General features: G+C 34.4%; 1 protein-coding gene across 2 annotated transcripts in view; it reads right to left on the bottom strand.

Annotated features, from left to right (window-relative positions):
- LOC125662618 (COMM domain-containing protein 4-like) overlaps positions 1-24,433 on the bottom strand; it is a 37,647-nt gene that overhangs the window by 10,637 nt on the left and 2,577 nt on the right. The window contains exons 2-7 of one of the 2 annotated variants that reach the window (XM_048894897.2): positions 22,296-22,367; positions 19,551-19,616; positions 13,075-13,114; positions 8,550-8,669; positions 6,264-6,344; positions 5,341-5,402 (exon numbers count right to left, since the gene is read on the bottom strand). In XM_048894897.2, the coding sequence (XP_048750854.2) occupies positions 5,341-5,402; positions 6,264-6,344; positions 8,550-8,669; positions 13,075-13,114; positions 19,551-19,616; positions 22,296-22,367 (441 nt within the window). The remainder of the gene's footprint in view (positions 1-5,340; positions 5,403-6,263; positions 6,345-8,549; positions 8,670-13,074; positions 13,115-19,550; positions 19,617-22,295; positions 22,368-24,433) is intronic. The other variant, XM_048894898.2, reaches the window with a different exon arrangement.

The following is a 24,433-nucleotide window of genomic DNA, read 5'->3' as shown; positions in this document are numbered from 1 at the left end:
TACAGTATTATAACTAGTGACAAGATAACACAATACAGTATTATAACTAGTAACAAGATAACTAATACTGTATTATAACTAGTAACAAGATAACTAATACAGTATTATAACTAGTGACAAGATAACACAATACAGTATTATAACTAGTAACAAGATAACACAATACAGTATTATAACTAGTAACAAGATAACTAATACAGTATTATAACTAGTAACAAGATAACTAATACAGTATCATAACTAGTGACAAGATAACTAATACAGTATTATAACTAGTAACAAGATAACACAATACAGTATTATAACTAGTAACAAGATAACTAATACAGTATTGTAACTAGTAACAAGATAACTAATACAGTATTATAACTAGTAACAAGATAACTAATACAGTATTATAACTAGTAACAAGATAACTAATACAGTATTATAACTAGTAACAAGATAACTAATACAGTATTATAACTAGTGACAAGATAACACAATACAGTATTATAACTAGTAACAAGATAACTAATACAGTATTATAACTAGTAACAAGATAACACAATACAGTATTATAACTAGTAACAAGATAACTAATACAGTATTATAACTAGTAACAAGATAACTTATACAGTATTATAACTATTGACAAGATAACTAATACAGTATTGTAACTAGTAACAAGATAACTAATACAGTATTGTAACTAGTAACAAGATAACTAATACAGTATTATAACTATTGACAAGATAACTAATACAGTATTATAACTAGTAACAAGATAACTAATACAGTATTATAACTAGTAACAAGATAACACAATACAGTATTATAACTAGTAACAAGATAACTAATACAGTATTATAACTATTGACAAGATAACTAATACAGTATTATAACTAGTAACAAGATAACTAATACAGTATTGTAACTAGTAACAAGATAACTAATACAGTATCATAACTATTGACAAGATAACTAATACAGTATTATAACTAGTGACAAGATAACACAATACAGTATTATAACTAGTAACAAGATAACTAATACAGTATTATAACTAGTAACAAGATAACACAATACAGTATTATAACTAGTAACAAGATAACTAATACAGTATTATAACTAGTAACAAGATAACTAATACAGTATTATAACTAGTAACAAGATAACTAATACAGTATTATAACTAGTAACAAGATAACACAATACAGTATTATAACTAGTAACAAGATAACTAATACAGTATTGTAACTAGTGACAAGATAACACAATACAGTATTATAACTAGTAACAAGATAACTAATACAGTATTATAACTAGTAACAAGATAACTAATACAGTATTATAACTAGTGACAAGATAACACAATACAGTATTATAACTAGTAACAAGATAACACAATACAGTATTATAACTAGTAACAAGATAACTAATACAGTATTATAACTAGTGACAAGATAACACAATACAGTATTATAACTAGTAACAAGATAACTAATACAGTATTGTAACTAGTGACAAGATAACTAATACAGTATTATAACTAGTAACAAGATAACACAATACAGTATTATAACTAGTAACAAGATAACTAATACAGTATTATAACTAGTAACAAGATAACTAATACAGTATTATAACTAGTAACAAGATAACACAATACAGTATTATAACTAGTAACAAGATAACTAATACAGTATTATAACTAGTAACAAGATAACTAATACAGTATTATAACTAGTAACAAGATAACACAATACAGTATTATAACTAGTAACAAGATAACACAATACAGTATTATAACTAGTAACAAGACAACTAATACAGTATTATAACTAGTAACAAGATAACTAATACAGTATTATAACTAGTAACAAGATAACTAATACAGTATTATAACTAGTAACAAGATAACTAATACAGTATTATAACTAGTGACAAAATAACACAATACAGTATTATAACTAGTAACAAGATAACTAATACAGTATTATAACTAGTAACAAGATAACACAATACAGTATTATAACTAGTAACAAGATAACTAATACAGTATTATAACTAGTAACAAGATAACTAATACAGTATTATAACTAGTAACAAGATAACTAATTCAGTATTATAACTAGTAACAAGATAACACAATACAGTATTATAACTATTGACAAGATAACTAATACAGTATTATAACTATTAACAAGATAACACAATACAGTATTATAACTAGTAACAAGATAACTAATACAGTATTATAACTAGTAACAAGATAACTAATACAGTATTATAACTAGTGACAAGATAACTAATACAGTATTATAACTAGTGACAAGATAACACAATACAGTATTATAACTAGTAACAAGATAACTAATACAGTATTATAACTAGTAACAAGATAACTAATACAGTATTATAACTAGTAACAAGATAACTAATACAGTATTATAACTAGAGACAAGATAACTAATACAGTATTATAACTAGTAACAAGATAACACAATACAGTATTATAACTAGTAACAAGATAACTAATACAGTATTATAACTAGTAACAAGATAACTAATACAGTATTATAACTAGTCACAAGATAACTAATACAGTATTATAACTAGTGACAAGATAACTAATACAGTATTATAACTAGTAACAAGATAACTAATACAGTATTATAACTAGTAACAAGATAACACAATACAGTATTATAACTAGTAACAAGATAACTAATACAGTATTATAACTAGTAACAAGATAACTAATACAGTATTATAACTAGTAACAAGATAACACAATACAGTATTATAACTAGTAACAAGATAACTAATACAGTATCATAACTAGTAACAAGATAACTAATACAGTATTATAACTAGTAACAAGATAACACAATACAGTATTATAACTAGTAACAAGATAACTAATACAGTATTATAACTAGTAACAAGATAACACAATACAGTATTATAACTAGTGACAAGATAACTAATACAGTATTATAACTAGTAACAAGATAACTAATACAGTATTATAACTAGTAACAAGATAACTAATACAGTATTATAACTAGTAACAAGATAACACAATACAGTATTATAACTAATAACAAGATAACACAATACAGTATTATAACTAGTAACAAGATAACTAATACAGTATTATAACTAGCAACAAGATAACTAATACAGTATTATAACTAGCAACAAGATAACTAATACAGTATTATAACTAGTAACAAGATAACACAATACAGTATTATAACTAGTAACAAGATAACTAATACAGTATTATAACTAGTAACAAGATAACTAATACAGTATTATAACTAGTAACAAGATAACACAATACAGTATTATAACTAGTAACAAGATAACTAATACAGTATTATAACTAGTAACAAGATAACACAATACAGTATTATAACTAGTAACAAGATAACTAATACAGTATTATAACTAGTAACAAGATAACACAATACAGTATTATAACTAGTAACAAGATAACTAATACAGTATTATAACTAGTAACAAGATAACTAATACAGTATTATAACTAGTAACAAGATAACTAATACAGTATTATAACTAGTAACAAGATAACACAATACAGTATTATAACTATTGACAAGATAACTAATACATTATTATAACTAGTAACAAGATAACTAATACAGTATTATAACTAGTAACAAGATAACACAATACAGTATTATAACTAGTAACAAGATAACTAATACAGTATTATAACTATTGACAAGATAACTAATACAGTATTATAACTAGTAACAAGATAATTAATACAGTATTATAACTAGTAACAAGATAACTAATACAGTATTATAACTAGTAACAAGATAACTAATACAGTATTATAACTAGTAACAAGATAACTAATACAGTATTATAACTAGTAACAAGATAACACAATACAGTATTATAACTAGTAACAAGATAACACAATACAGTATTATAACTAGTAACAAGATAACTAATACAGTATTATAACTATTGACAAGATAACTAATACAGTATTATAACTAGTAACAAGCTAATTAATACAGTATTATAACTAGTAACAAGATAACTAATACAGTATTATAACTAGTAACAAGATAACTAATACAGTATTATAACTAGTGACAAGATAATTTTATAAAGTAGAAAACGCTTCTAGTTATGTGCAGGAAGTGAGGAATGATATTTCTCTATAAATGTAGTTGGCTTTAGCCTGTAAGTTCATAATACGTGTATGTTGATTAAAAACTACAGGGAAATAAATTCACCTCACTGTTAGCAAGAATTCATTATGTTTCTGTAACCATACATGAACTCAAAATACTTTTGACAATATATTCATGTAAAATGTGAAGATAAATAACTGTCAGTGTTAATCCTATAAAGAGTAGAAAATCGAGAGCATGTCTGTCGTGATATTACGGATAGCGAATACATGTTTAAATTATTGATTTTTGAAAAGTAGAACTTAACAAGAGGCCCATGGGCCACATCGCTCACCTGTGTCACTTTGGCCTTTATCTGAAGACTTTCCATATATATTTGTATGTAAAACCTTAGTCCCTATTGTGGCAGATAGATATAATACTGACACACCCTATTGTGGCCCTAACCAACCCCTGGAGGCCATGATTTTTACAAACTTGAATCTGCACTATGTCAGTAAGCTTTCATGTAAATGTCAACTTCTTTGGTTCATGTAAATCTTCTGGCTCATTGGTTCTTGAGAAGATTTTAAAGATTTTCCCTATATATTTGTATGTAAAACTTTGATCCCCTATTGTGGCCCCATCCGACCCCCGGGGTCCATGATTTGAACAAACTTGAATCTGCAGTACAACAGGAGGCATTTTTTTTAAATGTCAGCTCCTCTGTGCCAGTGTTTCTTAAGAAGATTTTTAAATGACCCTATCCTAATTTTGTGATTATCTCCGCTTTAAAGGGGGCATGGCCCTGCATTTGAACAAACTTGAAAGCCCTTCACCCAAGGATGCTGTTGGTCAAATTTGGTTGAAATTGACCCAGTGGATCTGAAGATGAAGATGTGAAAAGTTTACAACGCCGCCACCGACAAACAATGGACAAATTTTGATAAAGCTCACCAGAGCCTATGGCTCAGGTGAGCTAAAATGAAGAATAAAAATCTCCAATTAAAATTCAAACTCAAACTTTCTGTTGATATCTGATAAGTAACACTCTCTCTGTCAATTTCTAATTAGTCACACCATTTGACTATTCACAAAATGTACACACCTTCAGTTCACTACAGCATTTCCACACAATACAAAATGTACACACCTTTAATTCACTAGAACATTTCCACACATTACAAAATGTACACACCTTTAATTCACTAGAACTAAGGATGTAGTCCACTCTCCACTCGGTTTTCTCCAGATGTGACACTGAAAAGAAAGGGCAAAATAAAATCTAGTAATTATATCAGTAGAAAAGTCTGGAGGGCAGGTGAATGTAAAATGTTTGTGTCATAAGGTCAAGCACCTGCAACCTACATGTCTAGTAATAGAATAGATGTGATATGGTAGGTTTAGGACTGTGAGTTTTTAAAATTTGATTCTTGCTCGCCAGAGTCATCCATATCTGTTTCATCATTAGAACATAGGTGTTACCGGTAGGCACACTAAGAATTTAACTTTATAATAATGTCTGCTTCATCATTAGAACATAGGTGTTACCGACACACTAAGAATTTAACTTTATAATAATATCTGCTTCATCATTAGATATCTTATTGAACATAGGTGTTACTGGCAAAAAAAGAATTTAACTTAAGTTTATAATAATGTTGAAGATATTGATTTCCAAACAAAGAATAAACACAAAATAGAACATTTAGCAAAGTTTGCCATCATTACCGAAGAGCTTCCATTTAAACATTCTACATATTCCAATATCGTAATCTATTTAATCAAATCTGTCATATTATACAAACATCTCACTGAAGCAGGTAAACTTTACGTAGGTATCTTGTTAATCCTTAGGTAGAAATAATACACACTCCCTTTACTTACATCTGAAATATCCTTAGTTAGATATAATACACACTCCCTTTACTTACATCTGAGATATCTTTAGGTAGATATAATACACACTCCCTTTACTTACAATACACACTCCCTTTACTTACAATACACACTCCCTTTACTTACATCTGAGATATCCTTAGGTAGAAATAATACACACTCCCTTTACTTACATCTGAGACATCCTTAGGTAGATATAATACTGACTCTCCCTTTACTTACATCTGAGGCTGGTGGTCCGTAGGTGGCGCTGTAACTTGTCTGAACTGTCGCTGTAAGATTTACACAGAGAAGTGGCATGTTCTGTAGAACCAGAGAAAATCTCCATTAAACATCGTCAGCAATAACTGTACGCAATAGCAGCAAGAGAAAATCTCCATTAAACATCATCAGCAATAACTGTACGCAATAGCAGCAAGAGAAAATCTCCATTAAACATCGTCAGCAATAACTGTACGCAATAGCAACAAGAGAAAATCTCAATTAAACATCGTCAGCAATAACTGTACGCAATAGCAACAAGAGAAAATCTCCATTAAACATCGTCAGTAATAACTGTACGCAATAGCAGCAAGAGAAAATCTCCATTAAACATCGTCAGCAATAACTGTACGCAATAGCAACAAGAGAAAATCTCAATTAAACATCGTCAGCAATAACTGTACGCAATAGCAACAAGAGAAAATCTCCATTAAACATCGTCAGTAATAACTGTACGCAATAGCAACAAGAGAAAATCTCCATTAAACATCGTCAGGAATAACTGTACGCAATAGCAACAAGAGGCTCACAAGGTCACATCACTCCCCTGAGTCACCTCGGCACTGCTGTTGTGGTATTAAAAGATTTTTTTTTTGAATCTTTATTCCAATGAAATAGTTTAACCTCATACTGTGACCTCAACTTAATCCCAAGGGGTCACAACAAAACCATAATACAAGGTCTGAACTTGAAAAATCATGACATGAAGTGCAGGGTGTTACCATGAGGAATCTATATATAAAAACACCTCAAACAAGAAATATAGCCCAATGTTAACTTTTCTTAAAAGAAGGTCAAAATCTAATGCCAATGGTAGAACATTGGTATCACAAAAAATACATGCAAACACGAAATATGAAATATCTGTTTCCCCTTCCCACAAATTACTTCGTTAAACACAACTTTGATTCTATGTACACGTACTCTGAAGTTAATATTAAAAAGAGGCTGGAGTTCCTCATTGCCATTATTGTTATAGTCTTTGGTGATCAGATCTTCCAACAATCAGTTGGAAGTTCCCATGAACACAAATTGTGCTCCTTTGTTAGTTGACCTGTTTTTATATTCTTATGAGGCAGAATTTATTCAAAAGCTTCTATATGAGAAGAAAAAATCTCTTTCTGTGGCCTTCAACTCGACCTTCACATATATTGACGGTGTTTTATCTATTAACAATACAAAACAATTTCACTTGTCTGCCATCGCGGTGGTCTAGAGGTAGAGCATTCACTCTGCATATGGAAGGTCGGGGTTCGAATCCCGGCTGTGAGAGACCTAAGTCATTAAAACATGTAGTGACAGTTCCATCGCCAAACACTCGGCATCAGGTTTGAATGTCACGGGTTTTCAAAGATGACCTTAAACACAGATGTCCCATGTCACAGCAGGTATGGCACGCTAAAGAACCCTTACTGATCAATGGCCATAAGTGTCGAGCATAGGCCTAAATTTGAAGTCCTTCACCAGCAGTGGTGACGTCTCCATATGAGTGAAAAATTCTTGAGAGGGACGTTAAGCAACATACAAGATACAACATTCATATATGAATTTGATATATCTCAGTGATCTCAAAATAAAAGACATCAAAGAGTCTTCCACATCTGCTTCATACTTAGATATTTTATTGAACATTTATGCTAATGGACGACAAATGGGATGATTTCAGCTTCTCCATCGTCAACTTCCCATATTTATAGAGCACTATTCCATTATCACCTGCATATGGTGTTTATGTCTCTCAACTTATTCGATATGCAAGAGCTTGTTCTATGTATGATCAGTTTTTAATTGAGGCAGGCTATTAACAAGTGGATGGTACAGGGGTTTCAACAGTCTCGATTGAAGTCAGCATTTTGCAAATTCTAGGTCATTATAATGAACTAGTTTACAAAAAAGCCTGTCATTAGGTCAAATGCTTTCTGATCTGTTTCATTAAAATTGTTAGGTCATTCTTTACATACTGAATTTGACTACAGATTACCCTGTTTACCTGATCAGGATATAGGGCTCACGGTGACCGATCAACAGGGGATGCTTTCTCCTGCTAGGCACCTCATCCCACCTCTGGTGTGTCCAGGGGTCCATGTTGACCCTACTCTTATTTATGTACACTTTATAGGAATTATGAGATAGATCACTACTCGTTATCTCCATTTTTTTCATGATATAAACAATTTCTTAACTAATCTCCTAAATTACCCACATTCTGAGTTTCCTTGTGATGGCCTCGCTTTGGGGAACATTTACCTTTGGGGAGCCCCAGTTGCTGCAGTTCATTGGACAGAGTTTCCCCATCACAGTTATATTTAACAGCGCTGGACAGAATGAAGGTCAACGCAGCAATAGAGGCCTTCACATCACCAATCTCTGTAAAAGTTTAAAATCTTTGATTAGTGACAGTTTTATTATAGAGACCTTAACATCACTAATCTCTGTAAAAGTTTAAAACCTTTGATTAGGGACATTTTTATTATAGATAGAGACCTTCACATCACTAATCTTTGTAAAAGTTTAAAACCTTTGATTAGGGACATTTTTATTATAGAGACCTTCACATCACTAATCTCCGTTACATATTAAAACCTTTGATTAGTGACAGTTTTATTATAGATAGAGACCTTCACATCACTAATCTCTGTAAAAGTTTAAAACCTTTGATTAGGGACATTTTTATTATAGAGACCTTCACATCACTAATCTCCGTTACATATTAAAACCTTTGATTAGTGACAGTTTTATTATAGATAGAGACCTTCACATCACTAATCTCTGTAAAAGTTTAAAACCTTTGATTAGGGACATTTTTATTATAGAGACCTTCACATCACTAATCTCCATTACAGATTAAAACCTTTGATTAGTGACAGTTTTATTATAGATAGAGACCTTCACATCACTAATCTTTGTAAAAGTTTAAAACCTTTGATTAGGGACATTTTTATTATAGAGACCTTCACATCACTAATCTCCATTACAGATTAAAACCTTTGATTAGTGACAGTTTTATTATAGATAGAGGCCTTCACATCACTAATCTCTGTAAAAGTTTAAAACCTTTGATTAGGGACATTTTTATTATAGAGACCTTCACATCACCAATCTCTGTAAAAGTTTAAAACCTTTGATTAGGGACATTTTTATTATAGAGACCTTCACATCACTAATGTCTGTTACAGATTAAAACCTTTGACTAGGGACAGTTTTAGAGTCTATCAGGATTTTATGGTGCCAGCAACACTATGGGACATCTCTCCTTAAAGAGATTCACTTATGTGTTTGTTAAAGAGGTTTGCACCTGAGATTTGGAGTAATGTCATTTTTTGGGGCAATGTATTTTTGATTCTAGGTTGAAGGAGAATTAGGAAATTGAAAAGAAAAACTGGGGTTGCAATGCTTGTTATTGAGCTACAGTGTTCTAAACATGACCTTTTTGCACTTAAAATTTGCTCAATTAAACTTCATTTGTCTGTTGGTGTCAACACAACATAAGCAACACAAATCAATCATTACATAAAATAGATATATAATAATGTCTTCTAACAATACAGATAAAAAAGGTTTAATACAAGTGATGGAAATAAATAAAGACCTTTTTGCACTTGATATACAAAAACATTGATATCAAATTTGAGGGTTTAAAAGGACATATTAGGAGTAATGTCAATTTCTAAAATTTCATATAATTTTCTGGTTTTGAAATCTAAAATGGAACTTTAAAAAATGTGAGTTGGAGATCAAATTTTTAAATTATTGGTGAAATACTTAATTTTTATACAAAATTTCAAGTAAATTAATTTGAAGTTTTGAAAGTTTCTGTTGGGAAAAATATATCAACCAAAATAATAAATTACATGTACAACATTTGAACTAATTCCAAGTCTCAACTACTTGTATCATGAATTATAAAATGGGAATACACATATAGGAATATAAAAATAGAAGATATATTGGATGAAACAGAAACTATATCATGCAAATTTAGAACTTTTCGATTAATCAATCCTTCTGCCACAAAATATAGTCCTTGCCAAACCCTTTCAAAATTTGAACTGACACAAAATTTTTCATCTTGATAGCCGGCATATGCTCTGGATAAATTAGGTCTATGAACTATAGCCAATAGTATTCCTGTTAGGGGCTAGAAACATACAGACTATAGCCAATAGTATTTCTGTTAGGGGCTGGAAGCAAACAATAGAAATATACACTGGTCGTGACCGACAGAAAAATCCATGTAGAGAAATAAAGTTCTGTTCATTACAACCTGTGATGTACAAGCAAAAACTCATAAAACTTTTCTGATATCAAAAGGAAGACTGATCAATGAACTGTGGCCTTTCTAACTCATACGAAACCTCGTTACTGGGGGAAATAAACTCTATCTGAAAGAACTCTGACGCACTGGAAATAACCCCCGTCTGAGAAAACCCTGAAACAGGGGAAATAACTCCTGTCTGAGAAAACCCTGAAACAGGGAAATCCTATCTCAGAAAACCCTGAAACAGAGGAAATAACTCCAGTCTGAGAAAACCCTGAAACAGGGGAAATAACTCCTGTCTGAGAAAACCTTGAAACGGGAAATAACTCCAGTCAGAGAAAACCCTGAAACTGGGAAATAACTCCAGTCTGAGAAAACTCTGAAACAGGGGAAATAACTCCTGAGAAAACCTTGAAACGGGAAATAACTCCAGTCAGAGAAAACCCTGAAACTGGGGAAATAACTCCAGTTTGTAAAAAAAACTATAACAGGGGAAATAACTCCAGTCTGTAAAAAAAACCTAAAACAGGGGAAATAACTCCAGTTTGTAAAAAAAAAACAAACCCTGAAACAGGGAAAATGACTCCAGTCTGAGTAAATCCTGAAACAGGGAATATAACTCAAGTCTGTAAAAAAAACAACCTGAAACAGGGGAAATAACTCTAGTCTGTAAAAAAACCCATGAAACAAGGGAAATAACTCCAGTCTGTAAAAACCCCTGAAACGGGGGAAATAACTCCAGTTTGTAAAAAAAACCTGAAACAGATTATCTCGTTACTGATACATCGTATCTCTACACAGTCAATATCATCTCGCTACTAATACATCGTATCTCTACACAGTCAAGACTATCTCGTTACTGATACATCATATCTCAACACAATCAATATCATCTCGTTACTGATACATTGAATCTCTACATACCTACTTGCATTTTGCTAAGTCAAAAAAAAAAAAACTATAGGAACTCTTCAATTTAGGGAAATAAAATATTGAGCCATGGAAGTCTTCATTTGAACGAAAAAATTAGTGAAGGTTTATTTTATGGAATTTACATACTTACACGGTAAGTAATACAGCATTAATAGTGATGCAGATTTGGTTTAACAGTCAACTAACTTATTTGAAGTGAACAACAGTGTCACCTATGTGCACATTAATTGCTAGAACCGGTCGAAGCTGAAAGTAAATTTCCAGACATGAATTACGAAGGACTGCTCCGAGATTCAGTGAAGGCGTCAGTCCAAATATTCAGCCAAGCTGAATCTCAAACGAGATTACTTAGAACCTGCTTTGTTGACAGCTGTCTTGTTTCTAAGCAAAACATTCCAATCCTTAATGGCATTGTAAAAAACAAAACAAGCTTTTTTGCCTTTTATCTTTATTAGGTATGAAAAATTCTTGTTGGTAGCACTTTTCGTATCATTATTGTTTAGAAGAAATTGACCGCCGCGGTGGCTGAGAGGTTAGAGCGTTCGACCCGCATGCGGAAGGCTGGGGTTTGAATCCCGGCCGCGACAAACCTAAGTCGTTAAAACAGGTAGTGACAGTTCCATCGCCAAACGCTCAGCATCAGTTGTGAATGTCATGGGTCCTTGGAGATGACCTTAAAAACAGATGTCCCGTGTCACAGTAGGTGTGGCATGCTAAAGAACCCTCAATGCTCAATGGTCGTAATCCTACTCCAGGGGGCCATGATTTTAACAAACTTGAATCTGCACTATGTCAGGAAGCTTAGCTTTCAAGTAAATCTCAGCTTTTCTGACTCAGTCGTTCTTGAGAAGAAGATTTTTAAAGATTTTTCCTATATATTTGTATGTAAAACTTCGATCCCCTATTGTATTTGAATTTGCACTATTTCAGGTAGCTTTCATGTAAATTTCAGCTTTTCTGGCCCAGTGGTTCTTGAGAAGATTTTTAAATAACCCCACCCTATTTTTGCATTTTTGTGATTATCTCCCCTTTGAAAGGGATATGGCCCTTCATTTGAACAAACTTGAAAGCCTTTTACACCCAAGGATGCTTTTGGCCAAGTTTGGTTGAAAATGGCCTAGTGGTTCTGGAGAAGAAGTCAAAAATGTAAAAAGTTTACAGACAGACGATGGACAACAGGCGATCAGAAAAGCTCACTTGAGCTTTCAGATCAGGTGAGCTAAAAACCCTGAAACAAGGAGAGAGGGTACTGTCTGTAAAAAAAACAGAAACAAGGGGAACAACTCCTGTGTGTGAAAACCCAGAAACAAGGGAAACAACTCCTTTTAGAGAAAACCCTGAAACAAGGGAAACAATTCCTGTTTGTAAAAACCTAGAAACAAGAAGAATAACTCCTGTCTGTAAAAACCCTGAAACAAGGGAAACAACTCCTGTCTGTAAAAACCCAGAAACAAGAGTAACAATTCCTGTCTTTAAAACCCTGGAACAAGGGGAAAAATTCCTGTCTGTGGTACAAACCCAGAAACAAGGGGAAATAACTCCTGTCAGAGAAAAAAAAATCAAAGTCTTGTTTTTACTTACCAAATTTAGCATCCTGTGTTATCTTGTACACTTTCTCATACTGAAAATGAAAGGGAGGTAACTGAGTCAAATTTTTACACTTTCTCATACTGAAAATTAAAGGGAGATCACTTCATCAGAATTAATTACCTCACACATATTCAAAATGATTGCATATATTCATTGATCGCATTCAATAATCTTGTGTAACACATATATTTGAACTTACATCAATACCCTGAGACAACAGGTACACATAACAATTACTCACCTGAGACAACAGGTACACATAACAGTTACATCAATACTCTGAGACAACAGGTACACATAACAGTTACATCAATACCCTGAGACAACAGGTACACATAACAGTTATATCAATACCCTGAGACAACAGGTACACATAACAGTTACATCAATACCCTGAGACAACAGGTACACTTAACAGTTACATCAATACCCTGAGACAACAGGTACACATAACAATCACATCAATACCCTGAGACAACAGGTACACATAACAGTTACATCAATACCCTGAGACAACAGGTACACATAACAATCACATCAATACCCTGAGACAACAGGTACACATAACAGTTACATCAATACCCTGTGACAACAGGTACACATAACAGTTACATCAATACCCTGAGACAACAGGTACACACAACAATTACTCACCTGAGACAACAGGTACACATAACAGTTACATCAATACCCTGAGACAACAGGTACACATAACAATTACTCACCTGAGACAACAGGTACACATAACAGTTACATCAATACTCTGTGACAACAGGTACACATAACAATCACATCAATACCCTGTGACAACAGGTACACATAACAGTTACATCAATACTCTGAGACAACAGGTACACATAACAGTTACATCAATACTCTGAGACAACAGGTACACATAACAATCACATCAATACCCTGTGACAACAGGTACACATAACAATCACATCAATACTCTGAGACAACAGGTACACATAACAATTACATCAATACCCTGAGACAACAGGTACACATAACAGTTACATCAATACCCTGAGACAACAGGTACACATAACAATCACATCAATACCCTGTGACAACAGGTACACATAACAGTTAAATCAATACTCTGAGACAACAGGTACACATAACAATTACTCACCTGAGACAACAGGTACACATAACAATCACATCAATACTCTGAGACAACAGGTACACATAACAGTTACATCAATACTCTGTGACAACAGGTACACATAACAGTTACATCAATACCCTGAGACAACAGGTACACATAACAATTACATCAATACTCTGAGACAACAGGTACACATAATAGTTACTCACCTGAGACAACAGGTACACATAACAATCACATCAATACTCTGAGACAACAGGTACACATAACAATCACATCAATACTCTGAGACAACAGGTACACATAACAATCACATCAATACTCTGAGACAACAGGTACACATAACAGTTACATCAATACCCTGAGACAACAGGTACACATAACAATCACATCAATACCCTGAGACAACAGGTACACATAACAGTTACATCAATACCCTGAGACAACAGGTACACATAACAATCACATCAATACCCTGTGACAACAGGTACACATAACAGTTACATCAATACCCTGAGACAACAGGTACACATAACAATCACATCAATACCCTGAGACAACAGGTACACATAACAATCACATCAATACCCTGAGACAACAGGTACACATAACAATCACATCAATACCCTGAGACAACAGGTACACATAACAATTACTCACCTGAGACAACAGGTACACATAACAATTACTCACCTGAGACAACAGGTACACATAACAGTTACATCAATACTCTGTGACAACAGGTACACATAACAATTACTCACCTGAGACAACAGGTACACATAACAATTACTCACCTGAGACAACAGGTACACATAACAATTACTCACCTGAGACAACAGGTACACATAACAATTACTCACCTGAGACAACAGGTACACATAACAATTACTCACCTGAGACAACAGGTACACATAACAATTACTCACCTGAGACAACAGGTACACATAACAATTACTCACCTGAGACAACAGGTACACATAACAATTACTCACCTGAGACAACAGGTACACATAACAATCACATCAATACTCTGTGACAACAGGTACACATAACAGTTACATCAATACCCTGAGACAACAGGTACACATAACAGTTACATCAATACCCTGAGACAACAGGTACACATAACAGTTACATCAATACTCTGTGACAACAGGTACACATAACAGTTACTCACCTGAGACAACAGGTACACATAACAGTTACTTACATCAATACCCTGAGACAACAGGTACACATAACAGTTACATCAATACCCTGAGACAACAGGTACACATAACAGTTACATCAATACCCTGAGACAACAGGTACACATAACAATCACATCAATACCCTGAGACAACAGGTACACATAACAGTTACATCAATACCCTGAGACAACAGGTACACATAACAATTACTCACCTGAGACAACAGGTACACATAACAATTACTCACCTGAGACAACAGGTACACATAACAATTACTCACCTGAGACAACAGGTACACATAACAGTTACTTACATCAATACCCTGAGACAACAGGTACACATAACAATTACTCACCTGAGACAACAGGTACACATAACAATTACATCAATACCCTGAGACAACAGGTACACATAACAGTTACATCAATACCCTGAGACAACAGGTACACATAACAGTTACATCAATACCCTGAGACAACAGGTACACATAACAATTACATCAATACCCTGAGACAACAGGTACACATAACAGTTACATCAATACCCTGAGACAACAGGTACACATAACAGTTACATCAATACTCTGAGACAACAGGTACACATAACAATTACATCAATACCCTGAGACAACAGGTACACATAACAGTTACATCAATACCCTGAGACAACAGGTACACATAACAATCACATCAATACCCTGAGACAACAGGTACACATAACAGTTACATCAATACTCTGAGACAACAGGTACACATAACAATTACATCAATACCCTGAGACAACAGGTACACATAACAATTACATCAATACCCTGAGACAACAGGTACACATAACAATTACATCAATACCCTGAGACAACAGGTACACATAACAATTACATCAATACCCTGAGACAACAGGTACACATAACAATTACATCAATACCCTGAGACAACAGGTACACATAACAATCACATCAATACTCTGAGACAACAGGTACACATAACAATTACTCACCTGAGACAACAGGTACACATAACAGTTACTTACATCAATACCCTGAGACAACAGGTACACATAACAGTTACTTACATCAATACCCTGAGACAACAGGTACACATAACAATTACTCACCTGAGACAACAGGTACACATAACAATTACTTACATCAATACCCTGAGACAACAGGTACACATAACAGTTACTTACATCAATACCCTGAGACAACAGGTACACATAACAATTACATCAATACCCTGAGACAACAGGTACACATAACAATCACATCAATACTCTGAGACAACAGGTACACATAACAATTACTCACCTGAGACAACAGGTACACATAACAGTTACTTACATCAATACCCTGAGACAACAGGTACACATAACAATTACTCACCTGAGACAACAGGTACACATAACAGTTACATCAATACCCTGAGACAACAGGTACACATAACAATTACTCACCTGAGACAACAGGTACACATAACAGTTACTTACATCAATACCCCGAGACAACAGGTACACATAACAGTTACTTACATCAATACCCTGAGACAACAGGTACACATAACAGTTACTTACATCAATACCCTGAGACAACAGGTACACATAACAATTACATCAATACCCTGAGACAACAGGTACACATAACAATTACTCACCTGAGACAACAGGTACACATAACAATTACTCACCTGAGACAACAGGTACACATAACAGTTACTTACATCAATACCCTGAGACAACAGGTACACATAACAATTACTCACCTGAGACAACAGGTACACATAACAGTTACTTACATCAATACCCTGAGACAACAGGTACACATAACAGTTACTTACATCAATACCCTGAGACAACAGGTACACATAACAGTTACTTACATCAATACCCTGAGACAACAGGTACACATAACAATTACATCAATACCCTGAGACAACAGGTACACATAACAATTACTCACCTGAGACAACAGGTACACATAACAATTACTCACCTGAGACAACAGGTACACATAACAGTTACTTACATCAATACCCTGAGACAACAGGTACACATAACAATTACTCACCTGAGACAACAGGTACACATAACAGTTACATCAATACTCTGAGACAACAGGTACACATAACAATTACATCAATACCCTGAGACAACAGGTACACATAACAGTTACATCAATACCCTGAGACAACAGGTACACATAACAATCACATCAATACCCTGAGACAACAGGTACACATAACAGTTACATCAATACTCTGAGACAACAGGTACACATAACAATTACATCAATACCCTGAGACAACAGGTACACATAACAATTACATCAATACCCTGAGACAACAGGTACACATAACAATTACATCAATACCCTGAGACAACAGGTACACATAACAATTACATCAATACCCTGAGACAACAGGTACACATAACAATTACATCAATACCCTGAGACAACAGGTACACATAACAATCACATCAATACTCTGAGACAACAGGTACACATAACAATTACTCACCTGAGACAACAGGTACACATAACAGTTACTTACATCAATACCCTGAGACAACAGGTACACATAACAGTTACTTACATCAATACCCTGAGACAACAGGTACACATAACAGTTACTTACATCAATACCCTGAGACAACAGGTACACATAACAATTACATCAATACCCTGAGACAACAGGTACACATAACAATCACATCAATACTCTGAGACAACAGGTACACATAACAATTACTCACCTGAGACAACAGGTACACATAACAGTTACTTACATCAATACCCTGAGACAACAGGTACACATAACAATTACTCACCTGAGACAACAGGTACACATAACAGTTACATCAATACCCTGAGACAACAGGTACACATAACAATTACTCACCTGAGACAACAGGTACACATAACAGTTACTTACATCAATACCCTGAGACAACAGGTACACATAACAGTTACTTACATCAATACCCTGAGACAACAGGTACACATAACAGTTACTTACATCAATACCCTGAGACAACAGGTACACATAACAATTACATCAATACCCTGAGACAACAGGTACACATAACAATTACTCACCTGAGACAACAGGTACACATAACAATTACTCACCTGAGACAACAGGTACACATAACAGTTACTTACATCAATACCCTGAGACAACAGGTACACATAACAATTACTCACCTGAGACAACAGGTACACATAACAGTTACTTACATCAATACCCTGAGACAACAGGTACACATAACAGTTACTTACATCAATACCCTGAGACAACAGGTACACATAACAGTTACTTACATCAATACCCTGAGACAACAGGTACACATAACAATTACATCAATACCCTGAGACAACAGGTACACATAACAATTACTCACCTGAGACAACAGGTACACATAACAATTACTCACCTGAGACAACAGGTACACATAACAGTTACTTACATCAATACCCTGAGACAACAGGTACACATAACAATTACTCACCTGAGACAACAGGTACACATAACAGTTACTTACATCAATACCCTGAGACAACAGGTACACATAACAGTTACATCAATACCCTGAGACAACAGGTACACATAACAGTTACTTACATCAATACCCTGAGACAACAGGTACACATAACAGTTACATCAATACCCTGAGACAACAGGTACACATAACAGTTACATCAATACCCTGAGACAACAGGTACACATAACAGTTACATCAATACCCTGTGACAACAGGTACACATAACAGTTACATCAATACCCTGAGACAACAGGTACACATAACAGTTACTTACATCAATACCCTGAGACAACAGGTACACATAACAGTTACATCAATACCCTGAGACAACAGGTACACATAACAATTACATCAATACCCTGAGACAACAGGTACACATAACAGTTACTTACATCAATACCCTGAGACAACAGGTACACATAACAGTTACTTACATCAATACCCTGAGACAACAGGTACACATAACAGTTACATCAATACCCTGAGACAACAGGTACACATAACAGTTACATCAATACCCTGAGACAACAGGTACACATAACAATTACATCAATACCCTGAGACAACAGGTACACATAACAATTACTCACCTGAGACAACAGGTACACATAACAGTTACTTACATCAATACCCTGAGAAAGCATGTCCTTCATCACTTGCACACACAACAGTTTCATCTTTATGGAGGTCTGGAAAAAAATCACATGCTTACACCTGTGAGCGTTTTATTAATTCTTATATTTACACGTGTGAGAGTATTACTAATTTTCATGTTTTGTTTGTTTTGCTATTTTCTGCCACATTCAACACTTTTTCAGTTATCTGGTGGCACCCAGTTTTTAATGGTGAAAGAGAGAACCCAGATACAATGTACCTGGGAAGAGACCACCAACCTTCCAAAAGTAAACTGGGAAACTTTCTCACTTACTGGCGTGAGCGAGATTCAAACTCGTGCCAACCAGAGGTGAGAGGCCGTGTGATACTCTAACCACCACGGAGACCCCTAATTTTCATGTTTACATGTGTGAGAGTTTTACTATTTTTCATGTTTGCATATGCCAGCCTTATTACTTTTCATGTTTACAAGTGAGTATTACTACTTTTCATGTTTACACGTGTAAGAATTTTACTAATTTTCATGTTTACATGTGTGAGAGTTTTACTAAATTTCATGTTTACATGCTTGAGAGTCTTTCTAATTTTCATGTTTACATGTGTGAGAGTTTTACTAAATTTCATGTTTACATGAGTCTTTCTAAATTTCATGTTTACATGTGTGAGAGTTTTACTAAATTTCATGTTTACATACTTGAGAGTCTTTCTAATTTTCATGTTTACATGTGTGAGAGTTTTACTAAATTTCATGTTTACATGCTTGAGAGTCTTTCTAATTTTCATGTTTACATGTGTGAGAGTTTTAATAAATTTCATGTTTACATGAGTCTTTCTAAATTTCATGTTTACATGTGTAAGAGTTTTACTAAATTTCATGTTTACATGTGTGAGAGTTTTACTAAATTTCATGTTTACATACTTGAGAGTCTTTCTAATTTTCATGTTTACATGTGTGAGAGTTTTACTAAATTTCATGTTTACATGCTTGAGAGTCTTTCTAATTTTCATGTTTACATGTGTGAGAGTTTTACTAAATTTCATGTTTACATGAGTCTTTCTAAATTTCATGTTTACATGTGTAAGAGTTTTACTAAATTTCATGTTTACATCTGTGAGAGTTTTACTAAATTTCATGTTTACATACTTGAGAGTCTTTCTAATTTTCATGTTTACATGTGTGAGAGTTTTACTAAATTTCATGTTTACATACTTGAGTCTTTCTAATTTTCATGTTTACATGTGAGTATTACTAATTTTCATGTTTACTAGTGTGAGAGTCTTTCTAATTTTCATGTTTACATGTGAGTGTTACTAATTTTCATGTTTACATGTGAATATTACTAATTTTCATGTTTACATGTGAGTTTTACTAATTTTCATGTTTACATGTGTGAGAGTTTTAATAAATTTCATGTTTACATACTTGAGAGTAGGGGTGAAACAATACAGTACCTTCTCGATTCGATTCGATTTTCGATACTATAGTCTCGATTCGATGATTTTCGATTCGATACAATAGCATGTACCAAATTCTTTTTAATGCTAAGATTTTCTTATGTCTCGTTGTATTTATTGCTCTCTGCAATAAATTCTACATAATGTAAAACTGTTTAACATAGAGCAACACTCTTATCACTTGTTCTAAAGCCGAAATGTCGCAATACTCAGGATTTATACATTGGGGTGCACTTTTCAAATCGACTGCGTCCATTTTGATACAGCAAAGTTTACTCGTATGTTGATTGGGCAATTTTCAATTCCATTGGCTAATCATAAACTGTGTTATGAAGAGCAATGTGTGCTATGATTTTAGAACCGTTTCGAACCGAAACAGACCCCGAATAAATCGAACATCGAATCGAGACCACTACATCGTGATTCGGTCACATCATGATGCATCGTTTCACCCCTACTTGAGAGTTTTTCTAATTTTCATGTTTACATGTGTGAGAGTTTACATCAGGGTTTGAAACTACCTTGAAAACTTTTGTAGCCATGTGGGCTACTGAACCTTGCAATTATAGGGGCCCCACATCAAAATTTAATCACCCACTGTCTAGAACACCTTTTATTTAAAAAGTATTTTCATGTTTTGCTAAGCTGTTTGGTTTATACGACATGCAACCGGCAACAAACAATCGGGACCCTGTGACCTTTGATGGCATCACAGTGAATACAATAAGACAAAACAGATAACAGAAGTCTGAAATCATTGAAGACCAACCGACCACGACACAACACCCCATGCAAGCGACGAGCATGTTTCCCAGCCTTTTTCCCGAAGAAGGGATATCCAGTATTAACTCACAACATGACTGACATCCGCCGTCACATTTTCTAGCCACAGTCGGTTGATCTTCATTGATTCCAACAACTTCTGATGTTTTTTTGTCTTATCGTAATCACCCTGACACTCATTTCTGTCTGTATGTTTTGTTTCTTGAGTTCACTGACCCCATTTATAAATCGCCACATTGTCGGTAATTCAAAATCACTTAGACGCTTTACAGAGAAGTGATTCTAAAAGTTAATTATGAAGCGCTTTTCTAAAGAAAAAAAACCCAACGAAATGATCTAACAAAATTGAAAACCAAATATTTGTTTCTTCGTAAATTTTCTAATTGCCGTGTTGGCAACTTGAACCTTAATTTTAATTCACCCACTTGGAAATTTAGTCGCAAATGGTGAGTGGGTGACTGTTAACACACCCTGATTACATGTGTGAGAGTTTTACTAAGTTTCATGTGTCTTACCATTTTTGACAATATGCTGATTTCAGCTAGCACCCAGTCCGGGCAATCGAGGTCACCACAGAAACGGAACTTCTGCAAACACAATACACAATGTTAATCAGATGAATCATTCTACGAGAGTCATTTACAGCAGTAAGTTAGTAAACAGGGTTGTCACTAACACAAGAATCTGTGTCCTAGACGCAGAAAATTCATTTGGGACGCAAGCTTGTCTGATATGGCGAGTCCTGCGGATTCATCACGAACTCTGAGTAAAAATCATAATTTTACTTAGAACCCTGACATACTTGTTTAGCGTCAGTCAATTAGGTGCGAATTAGAATATAATATTCAAAAGCTAATTAAATCTGATGTAAAATGAAGAACATTTTGCCACTGGCAGTTATCTATTCTTATTTCTTTATTTATTTATTTGTTTTAAAAATCGGGATCTATATCTAAATATAAGTGTTTGTCTTTCGGTAGCCATTTTCATTGGAATCAAGCGTAGTTTGTAAATTTCAGGAGGTTTTACAGATCGTCGGCAAACAAAACTAATACGCATCTATTTTATCACAATGATTTGATTAAAATGCTGTTTGATATTGAATAGGGTTGTTGTGATGATAGGAGATTCGGGGAAGTAATTGTTGGCATGGACAATTAGTCGTCCGAGGCCAAGTCGTGAATTAAATCTAAAATTGATATGTTTTGTACTGCTTCCATTTGGATTGTAAATATAAAAAAGACTCATTAAATATTCATGGGACTCATTAAAATTTTCATGGGACTCGTCTTCAATAATTTCTAGTGACAACCCTGAGTAAAGGAAATGCTGCTACTAATCCGAGATTCCAGACTTGATATACTGAGAAGGAGAGATGTCATACACAATACATCAGACACAGTGTGGGGTGGAGTTATGTCTGCATGTCACAGTCTGGGGTGGAGTTATGTATGTATGTCACACAGTGTGGGGCGGAGTTATGCATGTATGTCACACAGTGTGGGGTGGAGTTATATATGTATGTCACACAGTGTGGGGTGGAGTTATGTATGTATATCACACAGTGTGGGGTGGAGTTATGTATGTATATCACACAGTGTGGGGTGGAGTTATGCATGTATGTCACACAGTGTGGGGTGGAGTTATATATGTATGTCAATCATAGTGTGGGGTGGAGTTATGTATGTATGTCACACAGTGTGGGGCAGAGTTATGTATGTATGTCACACAGTGTGGGGTGGAGTTATATATGTATGTCACACAGTGTGGGGTGGAGTTATGTATGTATGTCACACAGTGTGGGGTGGAGTTATGTCTGTATGTCACACAGTGTGGGGTGGAGTTATGTATGTATGTCACACAGTGTGGGGTGGAGTTATGTATGTATATCACACAGTGTGGGGTGGAGTTATATATGTATGTCACACAGTGTGGGGTGGAGTTATGTATGTATGTCACACAGTGTGGGGTGGAGTTATGTATGTATGTCAATCATAGTGTGGGGTGGAGTTATGTATGTATATCACACAGTGTGGGGTGGAGTTATGTCTGTATGTCACACAGTGTGGGGTGGAGTTATGTATGTATATCACACAGTGTGGGGTGGAGTTATGTATGTATATCACACAGTGTGGGGTGGAGTTATGTATGTATATCACACAGTGTGGGGTGGAGTTATGCATGTATGTCACACAGTGTGGGGTGGAGTTATGCATGTATATCACACAGTGTGGGGCGGAGTTATGTCTGTACATCCAGGATTTAGATGTTGTTTTCGAGTTTACTACTCATTTTATATCTAAGAGGAATTTTTGAGAATGCAGTCATGAGCTTCCTGGGAAGGGGGGTCCTGGGGATGGGGGGCCGGGGGGGTTGAGGCAGATACTCAATTTATAATATCTCAAAACAAAATAAATTTATTGATTACTGAGTATTATCTATATTGTGAGACTTTGTTACTACCTATACAAAAATGACTTATAATCATATATAAAAATGAATTTCATTAAAATTCTCACAGAATGTTGTGTACTTTCTACAACTGAATGGGAAATTTAACCTGTGGAAGGGAAAATTTAACCTGTGGATAGGAAAATTTAACTGTGGAAGGGAAAATATTCATTTGTTATCCAGTATTGCTTCCCGTTTCTAG

The sequence above is a fragment of the Ostrea edulis genome, chromosome 8 (genome assembly GCF_947568905.1).
Source record: "Ostrea edulis chromosome 8, xbOstEdul1.1, whole genome shotgun sequence".
In the NCBI taxonomy this organism is placed as follows: Eukaryota; Metazoa; Mollusca; class Bivalvia; order Ostreida; family Ostreidae; genus Ostrea; species Ostrea edulis.
This window is presented reverse-complemented; position numbering and strand designations above follow the sequence as displayed.